At 30.2% G+C, this 13100-nt stretch overlaps 2 protein-coding genes across 2 annotated transcripts; both read left to right on the forward strand.

The window, feature by feature from the left end:
- Positions 1-1782: 1782 nt before the first annotated feature.
- On the forward strand, positions 1783-7102 carry PmUG01_11047300 (conserved Plasmodium protein, unknown function; the record flags this gene model as incomplete). The annotated part of the gene is given in 2 exon segments (XM_029006139.1): positions 1783-2889; positions 2903-7102. The coding sequence occupies 2 exon segments, from the start codon at positions 1783-1785 to the stop codon at positions 7100-7102; spliced, it is 5307 nt and encodes a 1768-aa protein (XP_028862658.1).
- Positions 7103-8768: 1666 nt separating this feature from the next.
- PmUG01_11047400 (conserved Plasmodium protein, unknown function) lies at positions 8769-13050 on the forward strand (the record flags this gene model as incomplete). The annotated part of the gene is made up of 3 exons (XM_029006140.1): positions 8769-9565; positions 9775-12307; positions 12730-13050. The coding sequence occupies 3 exons, from the start codon at positions 8769-8771 to the stop codon at positions 13048-13050; spliced, it is 3651 nt and encodes a 1216-aa protein (XP_028862659.1).
- Between the last annotated feature and the right edge of the window lie 50 nt (positions 13051-13100).

Genomic DNA, 13100 nt, shown 5'->3' on the forward strand with positions numbered 1-13100 from the left:
CAAAATTTGTAAGCAGTAAAATCTACGATGTGTGCATTTGAAGAGAGAAAAATTTTCCCTACAAAATGTACACGTTAATGAAGGGGATTATGGAGAAATGATTCATCAATAACGAACAGGCAGGAAAAGGGGGAAGAAAAAAGGAAGAAAGAAATATTATACACCGAAAAAATGGTTCAAGCAGAAATTCATGCTTCATATAAATTTACATATACTCCTTTTTTGTCAAGCATTTGTGGTAAAAAAATTTTATTTCAAAATTTTATTCCTTCTCTTCAAAAAGAATAAAATATAATAAGAATGTACATGAGTTACTTTTTACAAGTGTGAGGCGCTTAAATTGTGTATGAGTGGAGATAAAGGGAAAAAAAAAAAAAAAAAAAAAAAAGCAGAGCGAAGGGAAAAGGAAAGAGAAAGGCATAGGAGTAGGAGTAGGAATGGGGAAAAATAATATTGCGTCGATATTGTAATAGCTGATGAACTTCCCTTCTGCCCTCTAATGCGACGTCCGGTTACTATTAGAAAAGATAATTTTTTGAGGTGTGAACTTAAATTTATAATAAGAACGTACGAATGTATGTATACAATACATATGCACAGACACTCAGGGGTATATAAAAAAAAAAAAAAAAAAGAGGAATTATGTTTAACAACCAAACCTATGCTAAGAAAAATATATATTTTTACATAATATTGTCGTGTTACCAAAATAAATAGAAAATAACGATGCACTAAAATAAATGAAGCAGGTCAAGGGCTTGTGACAAATCTGCATAATACTATTTAAAGGGAACAGTATTCCAATCTTCAATTTTTTTTCACAAAAAAGAACGATCTATTGTCTTTCGTCATGTGCATGTTGTATATATATATATATATGTATATATATACGTACGCATGCGGACGTTCATACGTGCATTCATGCATACATACATATACAGAAGTAAGCTATTAATTTTAATGAATGTATCAGGCTGATTTTGAAAAGGAAAAGATATTTCATATCAGCAAACTGTAAAAGTGCTTACAATTGCGTACACTGCACAAGTGATAAATTGCGCATTTGTTTTTGTTTCTAGTTTTGTTTCTGTATATGCTTTTGTTTTGCTTTTGTTTTGCTTTTGTTTTGCTTTTGTTTTGCTTTTGTTTCGCTTTTGTTTTGCTTTTGTTTTGCTTTTGTTTCGCTTTTGTTTCGCTTTTGTTTTGCGTTTGTTTCGCTTTTGTTTTGCGTTTGTTTTGCTTTACCTTGTTTTGCTTCTTTTTTTTTACGCTTGACGAATGTTTAAAGGCACACGAACATGTAAACACTCTTGATGACGTAGTAACGTGTAAAAAATTTGGTTAAGCAAACGAAGAAGAACAACAAAAAAAAGCTCGCTAATCGTAACTTCATTTCTGATAATTTTCGTTAACACTACGTCAGGTTGTAAGAGCCCTCCGTTAACTTATCATTCTTTGTAATCCTTCTTCAGTTGGTGGTACTTTAAAAACATACCACACGGGTATTATATATATGTTATAAATACGCAGCTTCTTTTTTTTTTTTTTTTTTTTTTATAAAAAAATATTCTCTACATTTCTGCACTACCACGTTGAACATTTCGATTCGGGTAAATGCGCATATATATAAATACGTACGCGTGCGTATATAAATAAATAAATATATATATATACAAAAGCACATACGAGTGCGTATAGGTACAGGAACACCCGTTAGTGTGTGCACAGGTATGCGCATGTTTGCACATCTGTGCATTTATCTACAAATTGCCACCATAAGATATGGGATCAAAGGGGGCGACTAATAAAATAAACCCCCCATTACAAGAATATGAAGGGAGATTTAATATTTTACTAAAAAATAATGACATAAAAAATGTGAGTATCCCTCGAGAAAAAAATAGAGAAAGCATCGATATATATTTTGAGAAGGAAAATAATAAAATTAAAGAAAAAAAAAAAAAAAAAATTAAAAATGGACGAATAAAAAAATATAGGAATACAAATATTTGCTACTACTCAATTAGAAGAAATACAATAGTACTTGGACATATTCTTAACAATATATATAAAAAGATAAAGAAAAAAAAAGAGAAAGATGAAAATGCAAATATGCCCTCTTATTGTTTTATATCTTCCCCGTATTATTACCATATCCAGAATGGTAAGACAAGAACTGAAATGAGAAAAAACTCTTATACATGTGATACATTATTGAGTAGTACTGTAAGTATCAAAGATGAAGATAAAAATAGTTGTTCTAGTGAGCAAGAAATTAACTGCATATATAACATGGACAAAGAATTATGCAGTTGTGAAAAATGTACACATAAAAAGAAAAAAATAAAAAAAGGCGAAACGAATGAGGAAAATAGTGTACACGAAAAAGTTTTTACATATGATGATTATAACTCCGTTTCTCCAGAAACATTCAAGGAAGAAAGCGTTTTAACAAATTGTAAATATTATGACAAGTATTCTTCTTCGAATGAAGCATCTAACAATTTGAAATATGTCGATACCCAAGCGGATTTCAATCCAGGTGACGATGAAAAGAGCACAAACTATCAAGGGAAAAAAGAAAAGAAAAAAAAAGGGTGGAAATATCGCTCATACAAACCTGCCCAACTAGCAGAATTAACCGAAATAAACATAAACCATTATAAAGAAGAAATTCAAAATAGCGGAAATACTCTACTGCTAGACAGATCCACCATAATACATGCACTAATAAACAGTGTCAGAAGTTATTCAAATTTTGAATATGTAGTGGAAGGAAAAAAATGTTATAGCTGTTTCATCTCTTTAAGGAAGAAAAGTAAAACAAGCACTTTTGGTAAATGCATATCGGTAGATGATTATTTACATATGGTGAGTAGGGAAAGAAAAAAAAAAAAAAAAAAAAAAAAAAAACAAGAAAAATATAAGAAATGGACAAAACGCACAAAACGTACAAAGCGTACAAAACACACGAAGAACACAAATCGTACAAAGCGTGCGAAACTTACATAACCATCAGACGCACAACACTGTAGCTATGAAGAACGCCTTTTCCTTTACCTATGGATTTTATAGCAGACAAGGAAAGTATCACCATAATGAAGACACAAGCTCACACGCTCAATTTAGCTCAAGTAACATATTAAATGAAATTAAAAAATTACTTACAAATATTCAGGAAGAAGAAAAAAAAAAAAAAATAAAAAAAAAAATAATAAAATTTAATTTGTTCAAAGAAATAGTAAATCTGTTCGGAATTAGTGCGATTTGTCACTATCCTTTGGATGAAAACAAAGTTCACTATGAAAGTAGCATCTGTTCCTACACGAACAATAGAAGTAATCAAAAAGATAAATTATCATCACATGCTTTAAAAGGTTCTTATGGGGATGATATTTACAAAGTATATTTAAAATTCCCTTCGCCAGCATACTGCTTGAATGGATATGAATCGGACCACTCGAACAAGGATTATGATATTATTTGTAATTATTTTTTTGATGAAAAACAAGACAACAGTGATAAAAATAAAAATATTAAAAAGGTAAATTATACTAACAAAAGGAACGAGCGAAAAATTAAAAGAAAAAAAAGCGACTTTACCTTAAAATGCGAATTAGGGGGGTTATCTTACATTGCAGAAAAATCGCAACTGTTTATGAACAATCAAGAAGAAGAAATTTATTGCACATACAGAAAAAATAGGCACCCTATACATCAGTGCAATAATTATAAATTTTTATGTAAAATTTGTAAAAAATATGAACACATAAACAGTGAAAGGAAATTTGATTTGAGCTACTTTAAATACCTTTACGATACGCCGGGAAAACGAAAAGAGGAAGAAAAAAATATTGAAATAAGTGAAGGGGTAAGTAAGAGTATAAGTGAAGGGGTAAGTAAGAGCATAAGTGAAGGGGTAAGTAAGAGTATAAGTGAAGGGGTAAGTAAGAGTATAAGTGAAGGGGTAAGTAAGAGTATAAGTGAAGGGGTAAGTAAGAGTATAAGTGAAGGGGTAAGTAAGAGTATAAGTGAAGGGGTAAGTAAGAGTATAAGTGAAGGGGTAAGTAAGAGTATAAGTGAAAGTGTATGTAAAAATGTGCGTAAAAATGTGCGTAAAAATGTAAGTACGAATGTAAGTACGAATGTAAATACAAATGTGAATAAAACAACGGATGCATATTTCCGTTTTCAGGACTCCGACGAGTCAAGCTGTTCAGACGAATTTAATTTCATAAACTACGCCAGGAGATGTCCAAATGAAGTCGCTAAAAAAATTTGCCCTTCTGTTACCGGTCCAACTGATAAGCGGGAGGACATAATCAACACTGATGATTATAAAAATCGCAACACTAATACGACGTTGTTCAATTTTGTTGATGATGAGGCAAGGGAAAATATGAACAGGTCAGGTGAACGCAAAATTGACGTAATCACCATTAAAAATAATATAAGAAAAGAAAAAGGAAATAGCAAAAATGACGCCACCCAAATAGATGGAAAAATAGTAAACAGATTTGCATTAAACAACTGTTTAATTAAATGTAAAACGTGTAGACATATTCATAAATATGATAACTTATCAAACGATCATTTATTAAAAATTTGTAAAAGTTACTACAATTCAGAATTTCCATTTTTTCTGAACATGTTAGGTGAACAAATTTTTAACGCACATTTATCCAATTGCCCGATGAACAAGGGCTATTTAAGAAATATTATAATTAGCAAAGATAACATGAATGAATATTTAAAAAGGATAAAAAGGAGGAACATACGTGGGAGATTTTACTTGCACTCTTCTACCGATGTGGACTGTTATGAAAATGAAATAAGGTTTCAAGTATTGAGGGAGGAGATGGAAAATGAGGGAAATAGAGAAAATTCGAAAAATGAGAGAAATAGGGAAAATTCGAAAAATGAGGAAAAGAAGAAACACTCGAAATGTACCAATTTACTATGTAGAAATACACCAAGCACAATGATCATTTCCTCAAATGAAAAAAGAGATAAAGGTTTGGTCAATAACGAAAGGCAGAGTAAATTACAGCAAATAAAGGAATATTTGAATGATAGGAAAAGACTTGTTTTTGAAAAATATTTCTCAAGCATTAGGGAAGCTGGTATAAAGGAAGAGCACACATTAAAAAAGGGTAAAATTATTGAACACTGTGAAAATGTAACAAGTAATTTCGATATGCATTTCTTTACCATATGCGATGGTCATGGTGATACCCATGCATCTCTTTTTTTAATACAGAATGCTCATAAAATATTTTACTATCTTTTAATTAATACCTTTTTTAGTATTCATTTTTCTTTAAAGATATTGAGCCCATTGCTCGATTTGTTATACTATATAGCGTGTTATGGAAAAAATGTAAATACTTATTCCGGTTCCTGTATTATTAATGTACTATTAAGGAAAAATTATATATATGTTAATAACACAGGAGATAGTAAATGTGCACTAGTAACATTTAACCTCGACAAATTTGAACATAAGGAAAAAGAGCAGGACGAAATGGGAAAAGGGGTACAGAAAAAGAAGCAAAGTAGAAAAGGTAGGGGAAAGAAGAGAGAGAAAGGGAGTAATCATAACATAAGTCACAGTAGTGTTAGCAGCGGCACTGAAAGAGCGATCAACACAGATTACCACTGCTATGATATCAACTTGAATTCTATTTCTTATAACGAGTTAAATTCTGAACACAACTGCAACAACTACTCGGAGTACTTGAGAATGTACAAAGCCTATTATTATAATAGTTTAAGAAAAGAGCATATGAAGACAAAGGAGCAGGCGAATGTTCATATTCATACTGATACAAAGATAGGGATGAAAGTCAATAGTAGTGTTATATACGAAAATGCGTGTAAGGAGGTTTGCAGTAGTAAGGAAGATGAATGCGACGATAATTTTGTCCAAAAAAAAAAAATAAAAAAAAAAAGTAAAGGAGGTAACAGTAAGGGAACGAAAAATGATGAGGAAAAAAGGGAAAAAGACAACAAGAAGAAAGATGCGAAGAAAAATATAAAACGAAACGCAAAGTGCAATGCGAAAGGTAAAACAAGAAAACACGCCGAGCTAGACAACGATTTAAACGAAAAAATTGCAAAAATTAACGACTACATTTTAAGAGAGGATGGAAAACAAGTAAGCATAGGAAATTTTTCCAATGAATTAATAAAACTTAATAGGTTGGATGGCTGTTTACATCCGTCCAGGGTTATAGGTGATTATGATTTGAAGAAAAAGTATTACAACAATGAAATATTTATTTTATCGAATAATTCAAATATATATAAGTATAACCTGAACAACGTTAATTTTTTTAATAACATACATTACTTTTACACACATAGGAATTGCACTGCATGTAATGAAAGTCATGTTTTATGTAGTTATGGAAAAATTAATCTTATCGATAACATTATTCTTTCAAGTCGAACAGAACTCCTTTTGCAAAAAAAAAATAAATTAAAAACATTAAATCAGTATTACTTTCCTAACCATTGTCCCGAAAATTTGTGTGACAGTAGTTCTCTTGGAAGTCATGGCAGTGCAAATATATATAATGGACAACACGAATTAGTTGAGGCATTTATGAAAATTTATAAAGACGATACTTTTAAAAATGCTGATATTCGCAACTGTGTTAAGAACAAAACAGAAAATATAGGCATACGTTTGAAAGAACAATTTTCTCCTTATATTGATATTAAAAGTACTACACTAAATGGTAATTGTTTTTACAAAAAAGATAAAAAGAATTTTTTCCATTTTTTAATAATTGCATCCGATGGTGTTTTTGAGTTTATTAATCCTCTTTTCATTTTAAACATTTTAAAAAATAATAAATCAGTTTATAAAAAAATTCAAAAAATTTATAAAATTTATAACACATATAATAATAGTGTTATTTCTCATTCAAAAAGTAATGAGGAGATCAACTCAAGGATGCACAAATACATGATCACAAAGAAGGAATGTACCAAATTAGCAAAAGATATAGTTAAATGCTCCGTAAGTAGCGGAAATTTTGATGATAGCACATGTTTTTGTATTTTTTTATTTCCTACATTGTTTTTTACGGACTAATATTTTTAAGAAAAATTATCTTGTCTATTTATTTTTTTCGTTTCAATGTGTAAGAGTATACCTACTTTATGGAGTATACCTACCTTATGGAGTATACCGACCTTATGAAGTATATTGACCTATGGAGCATATATTTGCTTGTATGCATACGTTTACATGTATATATATTTGTCTAGCATATCCGCTTTATATCATAAATATCCCAGTGTTTATTTTGGAACCATTTTGTATAATTACCTGACTTGTGCATGTTTTTTTTTTTTTCTTTTGTTTTTGTTAAAATATGAGAAATTTTTTTATGGGAACTATATGTTAAATAGCAAATATGCGTACACCGTATGTGTATACATACGACTGAAATTGTAACACGAACAAATATCTGTCTGAAAAAACATTTGTGCGCGCATGTGTACTGTTTAGTTTTTTTCTATTACACGTACGTGCGTATATAAGGATATGTATATAAATATATATGTCCCTTTGGCCTGTCGATTTACTACGAATTTTGTGTAGGTGAATGATATAAAGAGAAGTATTGAAACCTGTGGGGTTTGAAAAAAAAGGGAGATCGTTTATTTTTAGTATCATACAAAATATTCTACAATGTTAATAAAATGCGCATTTTCTTTGTCGTAAAAACAGCGCGACGATGGAGTGGTTAATCTTTTTCCCTCTTTCAATGGTACACAAATATTTACGCATGGGAATAATTCAGGTATACGTATACATACATACATACGCACGTAAATTTATATATACAAACATATATATATATATATATAAGTACACAATAAGATTATTTTAAAATTTGTATTAATTTTTTTTTAATTTCTCGGATGATGAAAATTGTTTTATGCTATACGATTTATGTACATTTTGTTGTTACGACCCTTCTGCCTTGGCTCCACTTTCTGTTAATAATTTTCACTTAAATAGAATGACAGCGGTACTTTCAATTATGTTTATGTGTATTGCCATTTACATTTAATTGTACATTTTATTTTATTGCGTGTACACATAGTACCATGTAGTACGTAGTACAGCAGGGTCCTCATTTTGGTAATTTTATCTTGAACATTTATTCTTACAGTTACTGTTACTTGCTAGTGCTACTATTATATGATAAAGCTTGTTTATATATTATTTTGGAACTTACTTCAAAATTTTTTTAAAGATTTTTTTTCCCTCTTCCTAAAATTTGCAATGTATTTGTATATCTATTGAAAACATTTTTAAGAATAATTTTTTTTTGTTCTGTAGTTAGTAATTTTTTCGTATGTTTTTTGCCCTTTTTTAATTTATTTTGTTTTACCTTGCTGCTTTTTATTTTTCTGCATTTCGCTTTGCTAAATTTTTATTTAATTTTTTTTTTATTTTTACTACTGGCGTAGTTCAACACTGTGCCATGGTGCTTAATTAACCAAAGAAAGCAAATGATAAAGAAAAGGAAAAAAGGAGAAAAAAAGAAGGGGCAGTAAGTATAAGGGCAGAATAAGGAAAAGATAGGAGGAAGCAAAGACGAGGAAAGGACAAACTTATTGATCAAGTGGAAAAGCGGAAAAAGCGGCATATTAGGCGTAAGTAAGGGATAGTAGGCATAAGTAAGCGGAGGAAAGTGAAAATAGGCGCAAGTCGAAACGAATCTATACAGGCAGACTGTCTTTCCATGCCGCTCGACACGAATATGCAGACACATACATCGAGCACCGACACAAGCGAAGAAAATGAAAGTGATATGGATGAGGATGTGAACAAATTAAATGAGTACATTGAAAAACTAGACTTGTTAAATAATAGTTGTGAATTGCAAATAAAAATGAATCAACAAAAAGAGAAAGAAAATTTCGTTAATAATATTGATGATATAAATATATATATTAGAAAACATATCTCCTTTAAAAAAAAATTAGACGATATAAATAAGTCTTTTAAGAAAAACTGTAATTATGAAGCTTTTTCAAGAATAGAAAAAGTATATAAAACCATATCACATATAAATTCATCTTACGAATATATTACATTAAAAATAAAACTAGATGAATATATTGAGCACATAGAAAACAACATAAAAACGAATTATCTTAACACCATTTCGTATTTGAACCACTTTTTAGAGATAAGAAAAAATATATATAGATATAACTCCTCTAGCTTTCTTTATTCAAAGGATGAGAATTATAGTAATAGTAATAGTAATAGTAAAAGTAATAGTAACAGTAACAGTAACAGTAAAAGTAAAAGTAAAAGTAATCGCAATAGTAATCGCAATGGTAATTGTAATAATGAGTATTGGAAATTTCGAAGTCCTGAGGAAAGAATTATTGAAAACGACATTGTTGATTTTGTTAATTATAAAAGGGCACTTATATTTCACAATTTTCTGAGCAAAAAAAGTGATGAACATTCTCAGGCATATATACAAATTTATAACATGGACAGGGAGAAAATTAACCTATTAACCAGGTAAAACATTATCTATTGAGATAGATAATGCATAATAATAGTGAAAAGAGTTTTACTAGAGACAGACAAGCACCTGCATGTGCCAACTCATCCATATATATATTTACTTTAAAATATTTACGTAATACATTTTTACTGCACATATTCATGTGCGTGCATGAAAATTTTCCAGCGTTTGAATATATATTCCCATTTTTTTCACGTTGCAGATACTACTGCAACGTGAAGAGTCTCATCGAGGGAGAAATTAACGAGTGCATCAAGAAGAAAGACATAAAAAGTATTAAGACAAAAATTAACACATACCTTAGTCTTTTCCAGCATAAGGAAAGCAGTTGGTCTGATTTAAGAAATAACAATAGCAATGTGAGCAGTGTGAATAAGCCCAATGATAAGAAAAGTGAGGGGAGGGAAGTAAGTTGGATCGGTAAGAGAGAGGATGGTACGGAACAGCATAACCATATTAGCAATAAGGGTTACTCAGATAACACAAACAGCCATGCACGCATAGAAAAAAAGGAACGCGAAAATGACGACATAGAAAAAAGGTACGAACGATACAGTGGTAATAGTAATAGGAACAGGTATAACGAAAGTTATGATGACAGCTTTTCTTCGAGCAAGTCCGAGAGCGAACACAGCGGAATGTCGATCAGGCATAAGGAGAAAAAAAATGCCAATGAATATGCGGAAAAAAGAAGAAGAAGAAGAAGAAGAAGAGGGAAAAAAGGACAAATGGAAGAAATGAAAGAAGGGGAAGAAGTGGAAGAGGAGGAACAGGAACAGGAGCAGACGCAGCGGCAAGTAGAAGGAAGGGAGGCGGAGGAACCAATGACATGCAACGTGGATGAGTGCATGCTGTATTTTGAGGAGTACCTGTATATATGTTACATAACAATCACAGTAGTCGAAATGGAAGTGGAAAACGTTTTGGATTTATTAAATAAGAAAGTCATGAGTAAGGAAGATAACATGTACATCGAGTGCATAAAGAGTACATACAAGTGTTTATTCAAATACAACGTCTTTTTTGAAAAGTTAGTTCATGATAATGTTATATATATAATATATAATAGAAAAATAGAACTGCTATTCAATAAGGTAATAAATGTAATGTTTAATCGGTTTTTTACTCAAGTAAAATTATCAATACAAAATTTTGATGAGTTAAAGAATTATGATAAAAATATTGAAATATTGTCGTTGTTATGTTATAATTTTCTTAGTATAAAAAAGTATTTACACCATTTATCATTTGATAAATTTCAAAAAATAAATTCTCTGTATGATATTAAAAATTATATAAATACGAATATATTTTCACAAGAAACGGGGTTGTATAAAAACTTGCCATATATAAACTTGATACAAGACACTATTTGTTCGTACATAGATCATGAAGTTTTGTTTTCTAAACATTGTATAGATAAGGCATATATATTAACAGATGATATTATGTTATCACTAATAGATGAAAAAAACAAAAAAGAGATAACACTAGAAGACCATTTTAATTTTGATGATATAATAAATAATAATAATGAATTTACTTCTACCTTTCTAGAGGATGCATTTTATATTTTTCAAAAATCGATGTGTAGGAGTATTAATATGAATGAAATTAATACAATATGTGTTTTAATAAATAATATTATGATTGTATTGTCAACTACTCTTAAGAATTACTTAAAGGAGAACATAAAAACCAGTAAAAATATTTATTCATCTTATATTCATGATATAAATAATCTGAAAAATTTTTCATTTTCCAGTTTGTTGAAAAGTATTGATAGCAATAATTATTTAGAAGACAATCACAGTTACAAAACCTTGATTATAGCTCAAAACTTCGTCAGCTCGCTGACTTACATCAGCGGCGATCATCCAAGCGGCATTGGTAGTGGCAATAATAATAGCGGTATAAATAATAGCGGCATAAATAATAGCGGCATAAATAATAGCGGCATAAATAGCGGTAGTAATAACAATTCCTTGGGAAACTTGAGCAGAGCCAACTCTTCCAAGGGCGCGATAAACCTCCATAATGCTAATAATAGTGCCAACATTAACAACATGGGTAGTAAGAACACTACAAGCAATAACGCTAGCAGTACTAACCATAAAAGTATGAACAATAGAAGCAATGATAACAGTAGTGGTAATAATGGCGGTGGTAGTAGCGGTTTTTCCGCAGGGGTAGAAAAGGCAAAGGACGTTTACGACTACGTAACACGTGAGCACCTTCAGAACTTGTTTAACCCCTTATCGGATAAAAAAAATATGGAAGGTCAAATAATCAACTCCAAATTTAGTTATCCGCATTGCATAAATAATTTGGATGCATGCTATCAATATATTCAAAAATACAAAATGTTTATCAGTAATTATTTTATGGAAAAATTTATTGAAAATAATAATGAAAACAAAAAAGAAGTGCAGAATTATTTACTTATGTTTAACAATGCTTTGGCAAATTATGATAATCTCTTAAAGGATTATGAAAAGATAAATATGGAAAATTGTAAAACGTTATTAAATATTTTAAAAATACATTTCATAAGTCAACTAGTGATAATTGAAAACATCAATTTTGATATAACACATGAACAATATTCTTATTATCAGTTGAATGACCCATATATACAGAATTTAATTAATAGAATAAAATTAATCTTGTATCACATATCGTTGTATTACAATCAGAGCATTTTCCACATTTCTATTAACTTGCTGGCAGAGAAGGTTAAATTCTGAGATAACTGCGAAGAGGATGCGCGTTTTGCTAGAAAAATTAAAATGCATACATACATACATACATAAATACGTACATACATACATAAATACGTACATACATACATAAATACGTACATACATACATAAATAAATACATATATACATAAATACGTACATACATACATACATAGATACAAAAATACGTACATACATAGATACATACATAAATAAATACATATGTGCGTACGTACATGCCATACGTTGCACATGTAACGTGTGTATAAATATATGGTCTCTTCACTCCTTTTAGTGTGTACCGTTACACGAGAACATATGTGTGTGTATATCCAAAATTTGTGTGCGAGTGTACTTAAACTCATGTACACCGCGCAGACGCACATATTCATGTTTGTCCATTCTCACTTGTTCAGATATGCAAGTACATTGAACGGATCATTCGAACGAAGAAATTCAGTATATACGGATGCGTGCAGATAGACAACGATATAAGAAATTTAATGCTATTTTTTACATCCCTAACAAACATTAATATTAAAAAGGAATTTTCCAAACTTTTTGAAATATGCGAGTTGTTGAACGTCAGTGACATACAAGACTTTAAGGATTTTTATGATGAAAATAAAAATAACTTGAATACAAGTGAAATTGAAGGTATCATATCGCTCAGAAATGACGTATCTGAAGAGCTGTTAAAATCGATTAAATTGTACATGAATTTGAAAATGAAATAGTTTAAAACGTGAGATGCGGGTCCATTCCGCTCGTTATGCGTGCGTTTACA

The sequence above is a fragment of the Plasmodium malariae genome (genome assembly GCF_900090045.1).
Source record: "Plasmodium malariae genome assembly, chromosome: 11".
NCBI classification, from domain to species: domain Eukaryota; phylum Apicomplexa; class Aconoidasida; order Haemosporida; family Plasmodiidae; genus Plasmodium; species Plasmodium malariae.